A 16,034-nucleotide genomic window follows, 5' to 3' on the forward strand; every position below is an offset into this window, starting at 1 on the left:
ATTTTTTTTTTTAATGTCAACTCTGCTGTGATTTTGTGGGAACGAGTCATTGACATGAAGATTAACTGAGCTCCTCACCTCTCCTCACCACCTAATTGACCTTCAGCTGCGACAGATTTTGAGATATTTGTCTCAAATGTTCCAGGAATGGGTCAAATCAAGATAAATATTTCATGAAATTGAGTTCTTTCTTAAAGTATTGCTGATTTTAGCTTATTTACTTTGTTCTAGTTGTTTTACTTTAATTTATTGCTTTGATACTTCTTTTTTGGATGAACTGGCTTTTTAAGTCGAAGAATCTCCAAAGTTTCTTGTGCCTTTTTAGGAACCGTAAACGGTTCCTTTGGCAACAGAACCCTCTATTAAAGCAACCAGAAAAGATCAACTTCTACATGATGTGTTGATGAACCAAGTAGCACCTGGCAACAAAAACAGTGTTTCTTCCAACAGTCATCATGAAAAGTGTTAAACAGAAATTGTTTGGAAGGGAAAACAAGAAATGTGACATATTGTGTTGTTTACTTCCAAGTTTTTAGCTTCTAATCGTAAATAGAAACTTCAGCAGAGTCACATGAACCAAATACTGATAGTGTATTGCTGTAAATGAGTATTTGCATGACAAATGGTTTGGATTGGTTCAGATTTGAATTCAAACTGTCAGAGATTAGATAGCTGGAGTGTACAGACTCGTATATCAATCATCGTAGAGGACACCCACTTCCAAATCTTCTTTTAAGTGCATCATATTGACTTGTGTGCTGGACATCCATTTTAATTCTACCTGGAAGGCAAAGGCGAGACCTGCCACCTTCTCACTGATACAACTTGCCTTCTCTGGATGGTTTGTTTAGTTTCGCGCATGAGATTTAGGACACTAATTTTGTTCTGATACTTGCTCCCTGATATCAAGAAACCGAATTTATGTGACAACGTGCAAATACTATGAGAGCCTTTTTGGGTCCACTAAATATAGCAAAAAGAGTATAACACCTCTCCAGGTGCCACTGCACCAGCGCATACGGTATAATATAAACATATGACAGAATAATGTAGAATTTTTGTTTGAAAGTAAGGAAAACTTTATGGTTCCACGTGACCCAATTGCCCTGAAAGAAAACACCAGTTTCAGTTTATTTGGATAAAGGCAGAAATGTTGATGACTGATAAACTCAAATGGAAGTCACCACGATTTAAGTTATCAGAAGAGATTCCAGCCTTACTTTTATAGTCCTACAATAATGAATTGGACTATACTGCACAAATGTCAGATAGTTCTGAAATCTGTTTTCCATCTGAAATGTTCTGTGCATTACAAAACTATTATAACCTTACTTTTAACTCCTTATTTGGAGTAGCACTTTATTCAAAGCAAGAAACAGAAACTGATCTAAACCGTTAAAGGCAGAACATTTATGTATGATTTAAAATACCAGAGGTAGCCTGTTAGCCTGTTTCACCTCAGTGATCTCATGATGTTGCATATAATTAGCACAGTTGTGTTCTTTATGCGTTCAGTATTTCTTTGTCTGTTCTTCGATACGTTTTCCGTAAAAATTAAATGCTGTGTTTTGTCTTTTGTTATCATGTTTTGCTCTTTGGGGTTACAATACTGTACTAAAGCTGCACATCTTCAAAGTAATAATGATAAAAACACAGATCAGGCATCCAAAGGGAAGAGTAGACCCCTGAGGCATCCCACGCATCTGAGGAGTGAAGGAATATACATCCATCCATTTCCTATACCTGCTTAATCCAACTCAGGGTTGTGGGCGGGGCGATGGGTGGAGCCTATCCCAGCTGTCATTGGGCGAGAGGCAGGGTACAGGGTTTGCTTGTTAAGCAAAATAAATAAAAATGAAAACCAGTTGACAAACTTTTGGAAAGGTAAAGTGTGGTAAATAAAGGTTTAGGAGAAGTCTTCAGAGATCAGCATGAATGGATTGAGGTGTTTTTGTAGTTTGCCAACTACTTAGCCGATGATGTCACACACAGCCGTGGCAGGTAACACAGGTGAACTCACCAAGGAGACAACATAGACCGGAACTCACAGCCAACAGCTCAACAATCGAGGATGCAGAGACTCTCCTTCTCAATGACATCCAAGATTTCACCATCTGTTGTGGACAAGCTCTGTAATCCTCCTCCTTCCTCTCTGTCTTTGGTCTCTGTCATCCTTTATAGTCTTAAAGCTAAAATGATATTGCCTTCCTGATATTCCTGCTTTGTCCTCATCAGAGCTCCAAGCTTATCTATTGATCTCCCACCTCCCATGATGATTAAGGGAAGAAATTGTTTAAACTTCAACCTCCTTTTTCTCCAATTTGTTCCTGCTCTGCATTTTAGACGTCCCCAATTCAACTAATCTGGATTTGGGGTCTGATTCCAGGCGTTACTTGGGCTTTGGAAAGCTCAATCAGCTGCTCCCACATAGCAACAACCTTCCTGCTGGCATAGTGATGCATCATAACAGATGAAAACTATTTTTTACCAGAAAAAACGGCACAAATCTCTCCGGCAGCACAACGTCCAAACCAGCACAGCAAGAAATATTCTAATTGTTATTTTTTCCCCTAGAAAAAAGCTCAGTAAATCTCAAAATGCAAAGAAAGAGTCAACATGTCCAGAGAAGCTACAGCAGGCTGCCACTATTGATAAATGTGAATATTAACTTAATGCCGTACCAGTGATTACGACTTATTGTTTTTTTTTTTCAACTCAGAAAACAAGAATGTTTGTAAAGAAAGCTTCAAACTTTAAAAAAACAGATGAGATGGGTCGCCCAGGTGCTCTTTCAGCCGCTGATGGATCCCATAACAGAAAATTGGTGGAGCATAGAGAAATTGTGGAGGTAGATGTAAGCTGAGGACTCATTAAGTTTCCTCACACAGCAGCTGAGGCAGAAAAGTGTGTGGGTACCCCACGTTTTCATGTCTCTAATGGCTCTCCATCACACTCACATTAGATCTCTTACGAGAACATCATCCCCCCCACCGTCATATCTGCATCACTTTATCGCTCCAGAGGGAAATACATCGACGTGTGCGCGCAGCATCCACCCACGGGGCGCGCGCACGGTTTAATAATATCTGGAGAGAGTGAATGTGAGACCAAGAGATGCTGCCGGGCGTTGAGTCCGATGTGACTTATCTATCCTACACTGCTGCTGTCGGTAACGGAGCGGCTGCGCACACACCTACACACACTCCCTGATATCTATCACACATATACACGCGCGCACACACACCAGGAGCTCTGGACCGGACTGGCGCACTGAACAAGGCAGGGAAGAGACAGGGAGACAGACAGAGGCGACACATGTCATAGCGGCTCGAGCAGGGGAATGTACCGCACTGACTGCTCCGCCGCCTCAACGGAACACGACACCGGACTGAGACAGAGGCGGGAGCGGTACCGTGCACAAAATAAATAAACAAAAGGAAGTCACCTGGCTGCAGAGGGGGGGAGGGAGGGAGGGTCCAGGGGAGGAGGTGTGCCCGCCTGACAGAGCTTTTCTTTTTGGGGTAACGACACGACTTACGCGCAACGGAGAGTCGGCGCAAAGTTTCCTCGATGGCGCTGGTGATGGAGCCGGTGAGCAAATGGAGCACGAGCCAGGTGGTGGACTGGATGAAAGGTAGGGTATTAAAACACACACGCATAGGAATATATTGAATTACGCACGTGGAAGCACATAAATACAGAAAGTCTCGATTATAACTGAACATGAACACAGGTGGGGGAGGCAGAGGCTCACAAAATGATTGCGTGGGAGGTGTTCTGTGTGAGCATCCTAGCACCTGATGATCAGGGGGTGATGATGTAGCCTGCTGTGTGAGTGACAGATAAACTTCATTGCTGAGGACAGGGGCGGGTTTTGAAACTTTTGAGCAAGGGGGCCACAGTCAAAGGGTGGGTATCTGAAGGCTTCAGTTTGTGTGTCTATGTGTGTGAGACTTCAACCAACTGCTATTTTTGACATATTTAAATTGTATAAGAAAGTCTAGAGACCAAAAAAGTAATCAAATCAAAGTGAATTTGAAGCTAGTTGAAAATAATTTCCAGTAACACTGGTATACCATTCAGTCCTGAACTTGACCCAGTGAGCTACAGGGGCGACCAAACATAGCATGACACTTCCTATTAAGTATTAGTCGGTATTAAGGCTGATAGTATCAGAAAATATATGTGGTTTCAGTTTAGTCTGTGGGACGCTTGGCTGTAGACCATAAGAGGTTGGATTCTGGTGTTGTTGGCTTCACCAGACAACAGTTTAGTTTTTTAATGTGAAGACAGTTTTAAGGTTCACTTTTTCTCTTTTATCATCTTCCGTTTTCATGTACTGAATGTTACAGAAAAGCTCAGTGAAAACATCAGTACATATTAAGCCTTGACATCGGGTTTCAAGTGGCAAAACGTGCTTGCTGGACCGTAGATGACACTAAAATCTTGTTCACTGCTGGTGGTGATGGTCCTCAGTCTCTGCTTTTGTTCTCCAGCTAGGAGTCTCTTGTAAAATGTGGGATCTGTCATTATTTCAATCATAAATCACAACAGGCCTTTGTCTCAGATCGGGGGTGTGGTGGGGGTGGGGGGGTGGGGGTGGTGTTGTCATTGCATATCTCCAACACTGATATCACAGCAGTCAATGCAGACAAGCTGGTGATGTGTGGATCATGAGCAAGTACCTGATTTAAGAAACAAATATGCCTGAAATCTGCTGTTTTGCATTTTTAGTCTTTGTCCACTACGGAGGGAGGTTTCTGCATCGCTGCATATCGTAGGCGAGGAAATCTAGTCTCAGCCACTTGACAGAAGTGACACCTTTTTTCATATTGTATTACTATATGCTACATTTTGGCCCAATGAGTTCTGTGTTTGCTGTTTGTATTGTTGAAAATTTTCAATGGATTTGTCACATGAAGCTACTTCTTCAGGTTGGCAATTTACCACGAGAATATGCTTTTTCTTTGTGACTCAATGGTTATGTGGGACTATGAAGGTCTAATACAAGATTGATTAGCTTTTGACTATTCACATTTTTAACTACAGTGATTGGCTGCAGCCACAAACCCCAGCCCAACAAATCTGAACTTTTAGCTCACCATGGACACCCACACTCAGCCGCTGCAATGTATCACGTGCACTATAATCAAGCCCTAACAAAGCAGGACTGAGCTCATTCTTTCAGACTGGGAGCAGCATTCAAGATGTGAATCCCTGTCATCATCGACTGAGATTAGGATATAGGAAAGACCAGAACAAAGACTGAGTATTTATCTGAAAATGGAATTCAGTTTTGTTTTTAAGAGTGTCTGATACCTTGCAGTGATCAGACCAGAAATGATGTCATGCATAATTCATCAGCTGGGCTGATTAGGTCTGTACCCAGGGGACTGTGTGAACATTGTAAAACTGTGTTACACAAAAATTAATTTTGCATGCAAATAAAGTTTGCTTTCCACATTCTGTAATGGAGTAGGTTTGTTCCATTTCATAGCTTTCCTGCACATGCAGAATAATCTAAAAGGCCCTAAAACATGAAGGACAAGCAATAAGTTTCAGTGTCAGTCCCTCAAAAATAATTTCCTCTTTAGGTTCAGTGTTGTAGCACCCACTGGTTCATCTTATCAACTGACTTTTAGGAAATATCAGCAAAATCTGGAGATCTGAAATCTAATTTTGGCTCGCCTTGCTGCACCAGGCATCAACAAACCACCTGCTAAGAGGAGACCTGCTTCACTGAAGACAAATCCATAAATCACATTTATTATCTGGATTCATTTAGTTAAAATCAACTTCCAACTTTTTAATGTGATGCCAATGCTTTAAGGAGTGGTTCAATTAAGAGAGTGATATATGTTCATCTCATAAAATAAAGAAGAAATGATGAAGGTCATTCGTGGCTTCATAAATTGGGCTTTCCAGTTAGTAAAAGCATTTTGGGTTTCAAGTGGGCTTTAAGTCTATATAAGGGTAGCAGCAGTAATTTTACCATCACGTAGCCAATGTTTATGCTCGGACTTTTATCACAGTTTTAACTTCTGGTAAATGTACGGATTTGGGTGCTGTTGATTGGTTCTCAGTTAAAATAAAGGTTTTATCATTAAAACCTCCCACTTCAACCTCTATTTGCAGTATCAGAGAGCACAGGAAGCTTTAGAAATCTGTAATTTGCCTCTATGATTGTTTTGTAGAAATGATCCCATTTAATCAGTTAATAAAGCTGATTTAGCTTTAAACCTCTCTTGGCTTAACATGGATATGTCATTACAGCTTTTCATTTGTATGATACGATGATTGGAGTCATTTTCAGTTATATACTTGAGTTATTCTTCTCGAATTCCTGTTTTTATGTTGCATGTTGGGAGTATATTTTTGTCTAATGTGGCCATCAGTTGTACTTTTACTAAAATGAGACAGTTAATTTAAAAACTTACTCCAAAAAAGGTCTCCTAACTATATATCTGCCTTGTTTGTCATGGTGAAATGTAACAAACAAGAAATAGTTTAATCAATTGCACCTACGTCACGACTGAGTGGCAAAATATTTCAACATGGCTACCGCTGCTAGTCGTGGGAATGGGAGAACAACAAGTGAATATAATTTTAGATTAAAGGATGTTTGTCTCGACAGAAGTATTTGTGGCCCACCAAGGAATTTTCAGACCTCAGCGTTAACATGTGGGCTGAAATCGGATCTGATATAGTCTTGATAGTTATCCAGTAATCCGTTTGGCTCTCTGGTCTGCTTGGTAAGTTTTTACAAGGGTTTTCTGTGTTTTTGAGCTAGTCAAACAGTTCACGGCCATTGATTGGTCTTTTTGCCACTTAATGGAGTCTAATCAAGTCTAGTCACATGTCTGATGACATCACATGCGTAACCTCTTTTAGGGCTACATTTTTCAAATTGATTTAAGATTTGACCTTAAAAGCATCCCAGCTTATTTTAGGTCCTGACCTTATGAGCTTTAAAGCTCCCTTGAAACTTATAGTGAAGCGTTTGTTGTCTTTATTTGAATTACCTGATTTCAGTAAAAACAGAAGCTCGTTAGGCTGCATCGAGTTTCTCTAAAAAGGTCCGTCTCCTATGATTGGTCTGCTCCAGTGGTCTGATCAGGCACCACTTTGCATCAGCTCTGGTGGAATTTAAGAATTAAAAAGCCAACATAAAACATTTATTGAATGCAATATATCAAATATCCCTAAGTAATAAACTGTAAATACTATTAGAAACATCTTTCTATGCGTATGACTTTTTTGTCTTTGTTGGGCCAGATGTATATATGACTTATATTGCAAGATAGATCATATACAAACTCTTAAACATTAAATTTGATTTAATGGGGACTTTGACCCTTTGGCCTGCCTCTTCAGGCGATTTTTCTCCTGCATTTCTGCCACGATACATCATCTCTCTTTGTGTCAGCAGGCTCAAATGAGAAAAACAAGGCCCACTCTTCACATAAACTGTGACAAATGACTAATGTTAACTAATATTAGAATTGCTTGTTATTCATGATGTCTGTTTTATGCTTAAAAACCAGGTCAGGGGGTCTATTAATTCTCATGAGTCAATGAAATGCAAACGGTGACAAAGCTTTATTTACATGATGCACTGTGTCAGTTTCTCAGAGGTTCGCTGTTGGTCATGTTCATATGGCGTGTGTTTATATGTGCTCCTGTGCATGTGGGTGGATGGTGAGTTGTTGGTCTCAGACCGTCTGTGCACAACAGCTGACAGACACACACCAGCTCCGAACAGAAGGCCCCACCCGAGCCCTCGGACATTTTTACTAGCACACACACACATTTAACACGTGGCATGCCTTAGTGTGGTATTCGGTTCATGCTGGGCCTCGGGTGTGTCTGTGGCGACAGTGGGAAACACGATACACTGTATTTGTGTGTGTGTACAGTCACTGCTATACTTCACATATGCCACAGGCGTTTAAGGTCAAAAGGTGTGTGCATCGTTGATCCCGCAGCATTGTAGCATCGGCACAACTGATGTTAAAACAATACGGGAGTGGTGCACTTCACTAAAACGTGAACACATTGATGGGAATGGAGGGAATTTTCCCCCCTCGTCATGTTAGGTTATCATCTGTTCACACAGAGAGCCGGGCACCATTTCACCTAATTTCCCTTGCATGAATTTGATCACTAGACTTGAAAATCAGCAGTCAAACTGGCGTGACAGCATACGAGACCATCTGATCCATCAGTCACAGCATTTAGGATCAGATTTTCGGTCGTTGGCTTTGATGTTTTTAGGCTAAAGGTGAGACGTGAACAGTTTGCTTCAGAAAAGTCGAACTCTGTGTCAACTGTTCTGTTTTTGTGCTCTGAATAAATATGTTGTGCTTGTGGAAGTTTTGATTTGAAATAAATTGTTAAATAAACCAAAGAGTTGAATTGTGTAGGAAGACATTCGCAGCCATTATATCATTCTTCATAATATCCACAAATCCATGCAGTTTTAATGTAAAACAGTTTGGTATTTGTTTCTAAAACATAAATTGAAGAATCTTTAGTTTTCGTCTTTAGGTAAATAGATAGACATCCAGAGGTAACCAACCTGTTATACTAGTTACTGCAAAATCAGAGGCTGTCGGACAGAAATGAGAAGCTTCCATTTGTCTACTTATTATTAAAGATTTCTGCCATAGGTTTTGTTGTAACTTTAACCAATTTAAACCAATTAATGCATTCATCCACATATTTGATGTATATTTAAGTTAGCAAGTTTTCATCACGTCAAATGAGCTGGAGAGATTAAACCCGTCAGATTGATATTTGCTTAGGTAGCTAATCATAATGGCAACCATAAAAATCTGTGATACAGTGATATTGTTCAACCCTTCTGGCATTTTTAATTTTTAATTTTTTTGTTTCTGTTTCTTTAATTAATGTTTTCATTTTCACAAGATGTTTGCAATTGTAAAACAAACTTGCGCCTCTAGACGTATTCACCCCCAAAAGGCCAGCACTTTGTTGCATGTCTCTTTGGTTCGTCTCTATAACGTAGGGACATTAGGCCACTCAAGGCCCATTCAAGCCGAACTGCCACAGCTTCTTCCAACAGGATTCTGGAGCTCTGCCGCTGGTCTTTAGAAGTCTTTTAAGTAAGAACACATATGCAGAGTTGAATTGAGCTCTGGGGTTTGACATTTAAATCTTTCCCCCTGAACCACTCGAGTGTTCCTTTAGCAGTTTTTCTGGTCATTGAGGGTCACTGAACAGTGAAGCTCCATCCCAGTCTCAATTCTCTGAAAGACTGAAAGAGGTTTTCCTCAAATATTTGCCTCTATTTCTAATAATCCATCATTTCTTCACTTCTGACCAGTGTCCCAGGCCCTGATGAAAAACAGCATGATGCTGCCACCTCTGTGTTTCATTATTGGGTGGATGCATCGTCTTCCATTATGAGCAGAAAGTTCAGCCTTTGTCTAATCTAACCAGAGTACCTTCTTCCACATGTTTCCAGATGTTGTTTAGTTACACAGCTCAGATTTGTGGAGTTTATAAATGTAAAGAAAATAGATTGTAATAGAAATATAGTCTTAAAACACCAAGAGGGTGTTAATATTTGAATATTTTTGCAAGGAACTTGTATCTTGTTTTTCATTATTTCTCTACAGGTTAACGGAGAATCTTGGAAAAAACATTTATTAAGAAATGAAAATCTGCCATTGTGTGCCAAATGTTACAGACGAAGTGACTCAGCTCAGCTAACAACTGACTGTCTGGGGACTGTTCAATAATTGCAGGTTAATTCATGTTTCTGGTCATATCAGCGTGCACCTGATTCTGACTCATTTTAACTGATGAGAAATGTATTTGGCTTTGCATTAACTGAAGCAACATTGCATTCTTCTTACTTTATGTGTGTCCTCCCACTGATTTAGTTTTTCTGTGCTCGTGAACTGTACTTCTTTGATGTTTTTTTGTTTTTTTTGCTTGCCATATTGACATAAACTCTTGCGATGTGAATGTCAGGCAACACTGTAAACGCCATCATTTCCATCCAGGAACGGCAACTCTAAATATACACGAAGGGCACAAAACTGTTATTAATGGGGGAGTTTCCTTGATTTATTCCCCCACAGTTCAGAAATGTTCCCAGACAACGCTGGGATTTTAACTGGTCGTAAACTCACTTCTGAGAGTCACTGGGTTTTTGACACCCTGCATTTACAAATCAGGAGACAGATTGAGGCTCATTTCTAACTTTAATTGTTACTTGAGTTTCAGAGTGCTTTTAACTGATGACACATAACCTGACAGGGAGGGCCAGCTCCTCTATAGGACTCCAACATTTCAGAAGTAAGATTTTATTAGACGTGCGTATGACTGAGAGAAAGAGGGTGTTTGTGGGAGTTTGGCTCGCCTGCTGTTGTGAAAAGTGTGCCTCTGTGGGAGTTAAGTATGTGAGTCAGCTATGAATCATGCTTTTTCTAACAGTCCAACACAAGCACACACATGATCTCGCTCTGTCTCACATGGACATGTAAACCATACATGCAGAGATACAAAAATGGGCATATGACTGTACAGATTCATTATACAACAAACCCACACTGACTTCTACTGTGATCCTGTGTCAATTTATAGAAAAGTTTGGGTGGGAACAATTTCGTATTTTTACACAGTAGACCTCCCAAACAGGGCTAGTGGTAATGAGCACTAAACTTCTGCAGCTGCATGCAGATATTTACAGACTGTGGAGCAGCTCAGCTAGTTAGAATAATAATAAAACTACAATTTTAAGACAAACAACCATGAAAGAGAACTTTGTGAACCTTAAAACTATGTGCTTCTGTCTCATTTTGAAGCTGTCCTGTAGCGCCTGGGGGCTAAGATACCATGGTTCACAATTTTGGTTTCCAGTCCTGCGCCACATCGCTTGCTTTACGAACATTTTTGAAGGCTTTTGATGGATTTTTTGTGGCCTCTTCAACACGCTAACGATGTGTATGGCTGTACATCTGCAGGGCTCACAGAGAGATTTGTTTTTTCATGATAGTGGTGTTACATCCTACCTCTGTCGGAGGAGCTAAAGAGCAATAAAATTTGCCAAATTCTCTAGTATTACTTGAAAAGCAACCTCAAGCAATGGAAAGAGTTTAAAAGATGAGCTAAAAGCATTGGCTCAGAGGTTGAGCGTTAACATCTAGGCTAGTAAAAAAAGTCAGGGAGAGTTTACTTGGTTAGCCCTGAAATTGACATGCAGTTTAATCAAAAGCAAAGCGTGATTATTGAGACGGTTGTCTTAGAATGATGGTTAAATGTTTTAAATTGCTTTCTAGTTTAAAGTACTAGATCATGGTGAAACAATTAGCTAAAAATAACATTTAAAGGTTTAAATAGTTAGCCAAACAATTCAAAAGAAGTTAGCTAGTGTAACTGACAAGTGATTAAGTGGATGAAAATAAAACTCAGTTAATTTGCAATGATTAGCTAAAAGTTATCTGTTACATTTAGAGGGTAAAAGCTAAATAGTTTAATTTATCTGCCAAAAGAACCTGTAAATGGTTAGAAAATGCAACAAGCTAAAAGTAGTGTTTTATGGTGAAATTTAAGCGCACAAGCCCACACATGAATTATACAGATTGGATCAAACTGAGCAATCAGTGTGACATGTTGCTGTATGTATGAATGAAACAAAAAATTAAGAAAAAGTTGACAAGATTCAGAAAAAATGATCTAAGTTACTCTAGTAGCACAAACACTCCTGCATTCCTGCTGAGCAAATAACACAGGAAGAGATGCACTGGTGCAGAGGACACATTACTCAGAGCAGCATGCATAGGAATTATTTGAAATATATATGGATATTTCCTGCTGTTCTCTGAAAATTTTTGTTACAGCGTTGCTACTCTGCTCTTTTGCACTGCTATTTTATCAGTTAGGAATCTCAGAAAATGCATCTGAGCCCCAAGAGTGTTAGCAAATGGCAGCCAAGGTTAGCAAAAAGTAATTACTTTAAGGCTAAATGTAAAGGCTAAAACAGTTTAGTTCGGATCGTAATGGATGCTTTGTTTACCCACTATAAGAACACCTGACAGTGTGATTGGAGGTGAATTTGGCAACTGATAAAGGAAAAAAAAAATCCTATAGTGCAGTCATTATCCTGTATGTGTATTATGTGTGTGGCACCGCTTCGCTGTCTGTCTCATTCAGCGTAGGCGTGTGTGCTCACTGATGCCACTTACAATTTGACTCATCAGTATTCAGGGCATTCACACTCTCCCTGACTGCCAGTGATAAGCAATGCTGATTATCACTGAACTTTTACCACTCTCCAACTGCCTTTGTCCCCCTCGCTGCCTCTTTCAGGAAGAGTAACACTCTGCCTGTGAAAGCCAACATTGTTTTAATCAGCTTCACTCTCTTTCAGTCATATTAAAAATCCATTATTAACACTAATTCAAACACTAGTTTTGACTATTTATGCGTAATTTCAGACTCAGTTGAGTGAACAGCTATATTTTGGTTATACACTTTTAGTCCAAATCTGCTGTGGTCAAGATCCCTGGATGAAAGTACCTGCTGATCTGATATTCATTCTAACCTGTCTACATTCAATAAACCCACAACATTCCTGTTCTCACAAGCCTGCGATTAATAACTGTGTATTTGTGGGTATGCAGGCCTGTACGGCATTTTACTCTGTAGTTTTGTTATGTGTGTTGTTCTCTAATGCTTTGTCTTTGTTCAGCACATGGGGTTTAGAGGTAATGAAATGAAGTGGATAGATTAAATACCTTTGCATTTAGAAAACACACAAACATTAAAAGTAAGACAGGGACTCCCATATTAAAAGCAGCCAATATAACATTTATTCAGAATAGCCCTGCAAGAGGAAAATTAACGTATTAAAAGCAAGCTAATTATTCCTCAGCGTATAAGTTACAGTTCAATATTGTAGCTTCATATACATTACTAAGGGCTTCATATACATTTACATTTAGGGACATGAGCCTTTTTGATAAGATAGGAAATACTCCCTCCACATATTTCCAGTCTAATAACTAGGTCGTAGCTGTATTATAAATAAAAAACAGTACAAAGGTAGAATATTTAACCTTAAAATTGAAGGATTTTGGGATTGTTTATGGCCAATTAAGACAGACAGTCCTTGAGCCAAAATATTTTAATGCTAATCATGAGAGCCTTGCAGGACATGGATATTAAGTGACCTGAACATTAAAGCAAAAATGACATCTGAGCAGTCTTCATTCTTATCAAGTTCTTTCATGCTTGTCGGTGGAGGCTGTGAGCAGAGATATCACTCATCGACTTGGAAGTGTTTGGAGGTCCAGATAATGGAGTCAGTTTGTTGAGTTTCCTCCAAATAGAGAAAATGATTAAAAGGCAATATCTTATCTTCAACACAGATTGCTGGTTTTTCATTTTAAGGCCACAAAACTGGGATTTATTTACATTTTCTGTATGTAGAAAAAGGTTTTTAGATTTCAGCCTCTGGCTTTTTTTTTTTTCAAACTCGGTATGTGGTTTTCTGGGACTGAAAGCTTCATTTAGACTTCAGAATTAGTGACAGCGGAGTGGAGGAGGAAGCGGAGGGAGGTGCAGACAAATGCTGTTTGCTGTTTGATGAGAGACGGAATTCCTGTGTGCGTGAAATGGTTTGCGAACAATTTAGCAGCTGGCTTCTGAGGTTTTTTTTTTTCCCTTTTTCCTCTTCCTTCCTCTGCTTTCCTCCCACTCGCCTTCCTCCCATCTTTGTTAGCGTGGTTATGATAGATGAGCGTATTAGAAAGCTGCGAGCTGAAGCGCGGGAAATCAATGCTCATTCCTCAGAGGTGTGTGTGTTTTGCAGCAGCCTGTTTGTTGAGAGCTAAGAAGCTGGATACATTCATTGTTTTGGGAGCCAGGGGCTGCGGCTAAACTGCTCTGTCTTGCTCCACTTTCATTTGACTCAGCAAAAGCACTCCGGCCAGACAAACACAGGCACACATGCACACATGCACACACGATCAAACGATGCACGCAACCACCTACATGCACGCTCACACACTCCAGTGTAACAAGGGAGACGTCCCACACATACTCGCAGATGTTACACAATCCAGCAGAGGGTTGAGTCCAACCAGGATCGCCTGGATACCCATACTTCTTCAGTTCCAGTCTCTTGACTCCTGTTTTAGGTTCAGCTTTCAAAATAGGGAAACTTCAAAATACTGTAATTTTGCACGCAGGTGCACAGAAAGCATGATTTTGTTATACCCAAAAATTAGGACAAAAAAGATTAATCAAGCTACTGCACCTATTTTAATCGAATTTGCTCTAACCAAATATGACAAAGAACTATAGTGAATTCTAGAAGCTAGCTTTAGACATTTTTCTGACAGCTACAAAGCCCTCCTTCCCTCATCCTTATTTTAGAGTCTCAGATGTTTTATTTGGTTCATTAAATCCTTGAATCAGTTTTTATGTTATGCCATTTTTCTGCATCATCTGCGTTAGGAATCTTGCTGCGAAATCTCACAAGACTAATTTCGCATGAGTAGTCTGGTGACATTGAGCAACAAGATTCAGGCACATGTCGGAAAGGACCTGCTCGCCCTGTGAGGAGAGGGAAAACATGACAGAAGCAGCAACACTGACAGTGGCACCGTCACACCTGAAGGCGGATGACTGGCAGCAGTTTGGATACAAAAAGTGCTGAGAGGAGTTTGACAGAAGCAAAGCAAAAATTTGAATAATGTACCTGACCAAAAATTGTATTTAGATGATTTATCTGTTGCAGTTTTATCAAATTTGTACTGAAAATTAATTATTTCAGTCAGAACCTTCCGAATTGGCAATTAATCCATTCGGGAATCAGTTGTGAGACGCAACCCTCAACACCACATTATCTGGTGGAGTTCAAATTCGTGCTCGTGTCCTGTATGACTGTAACACCAGCTTGGTCGTCAAGGTAACGAGTGGCAAAAGCATTACTTCCATGACAGGGTCAGGGACTCGTTCATTCACAGCATAGCAGAAGTGGAGTCATGTTTTCAGGCAACGCTGGGCTACCCTGACTGAACCAAACACAGGTCCTTCATCCTATAGGTAACTTTTAATTCTCTGAACTTCCTGGTTTGAGCCGAGAAATCCACAGTCTCACTAAAATCAGCTCTTGGTCAGGCATCCAGTGATTACAAATAACATCTGTATAGACTGATAAAAGTCATGCGATTCTCAATAAATGCTTGTCTTGAGTAAAGGTCCCATTTTGCTTTAACGGGGTACTTGTTAGAACCTCTGGAAGCTTCTATTTCTGTCCCTTTTTGTGAGTCCAACACCATGTATGAACAAACAGAAAAATCAGTGTGAAAGTGTGCACGATTGTGCCCTTTTTACAGTATTCTGACAAAACTGGACGATTTCTGCTGGTCTGCAATTTGTCTGTTTTTGTTAAATCAAGCAAACAAAAAAGATAATCATAATGACATTTTCCATACATTAAAAGTGTGTTCTCACTGACAAAACCAAACCAGATTAAATTTTTGCCATATCAATACTCTTTCTTATGTATTATTACAGCAGTTCAAGAAATATTAAATTCTGTCTTGGTGTTCAAGAGACAGTAATGAATATGCTCTATATTCTACAGTTGTTCAAAATCAAACTAAAATGCAGAACACATTTAGTCTGGTTGATTTTAAGGTTGTAAACATGGACCTTTTAGCCCTGTTGCAGAGGATAACAGTTCCTTTTTGTATTTTCTCTCTCCATTCACTCTTTTCCACATTAAAACAAGTCTCAAGGTTACACATTTGCAGCCTGAATCGTTAAATGCTTTTTGTGACCCTTGGGTATCTCTTGAACAAGATCTGGTACACTTTACCTAATACTTACCTTTGAAAGAGCCGCAATGTACAAAGCCTCAAGTAAGCTAGAACGTCTCAAACTCATGACACTGCAGCTGTTGTACTTGAAACAAATTGGAACAAGCAGCAGTTTAAACCTGTCATACACTTTCTTGTGCAGAAATCCATCCTCCCTATAAGCACACTTAGATG

At 39.7% G+C, this 16,034-nt stretch overlaps 1 protein-coding gene across 2 annotated transcripts in view; it reads left to right on the plus strand.

Annotated features, from left to right (window-relative positions):
- The first annotated feature begins 3,107 nt into the window (after positions 1-3,107).
- The window catches only part of cnksr2a (connector enhancer of kinase suppressor of Ras 2a), a 58,698-nt gene continuing 45,771 nt past the window's right edge, over positions 3,108-16,034 (plus strand). For both annotated transcript variants that reach the window (XM_072378830.1, XM_072378831.1), the window contains exon 1: positions 3,108-3,634. In XM_072378830.1, the coding sequence (XP_072234931.1) occupies positions 3,571-3,634 (64 nt within the window). In that variant the 5' untranslated portion in view covers positions 3,108-3,570. The remainder of the gene's footprint in view (positions 3,635-16,034) is intronic.

The sequence above is a fragment of the Leuresthes tenuis genome, unplaced genomic scaffold (genome assembly GCF_036924035.1).
Source record: "Leuresthes tenuis unplaced genomic scaffold, fLeuTen1.0.hap1 SCAF_24, whole genome shotgun sequence".
Lineage (NCBI taxonomy): Eukaryota > Metazoa > Chordata > Actinopteri > Atheriniformes > Atherinopsidae > Leuresthes > Leuresthes tenuis.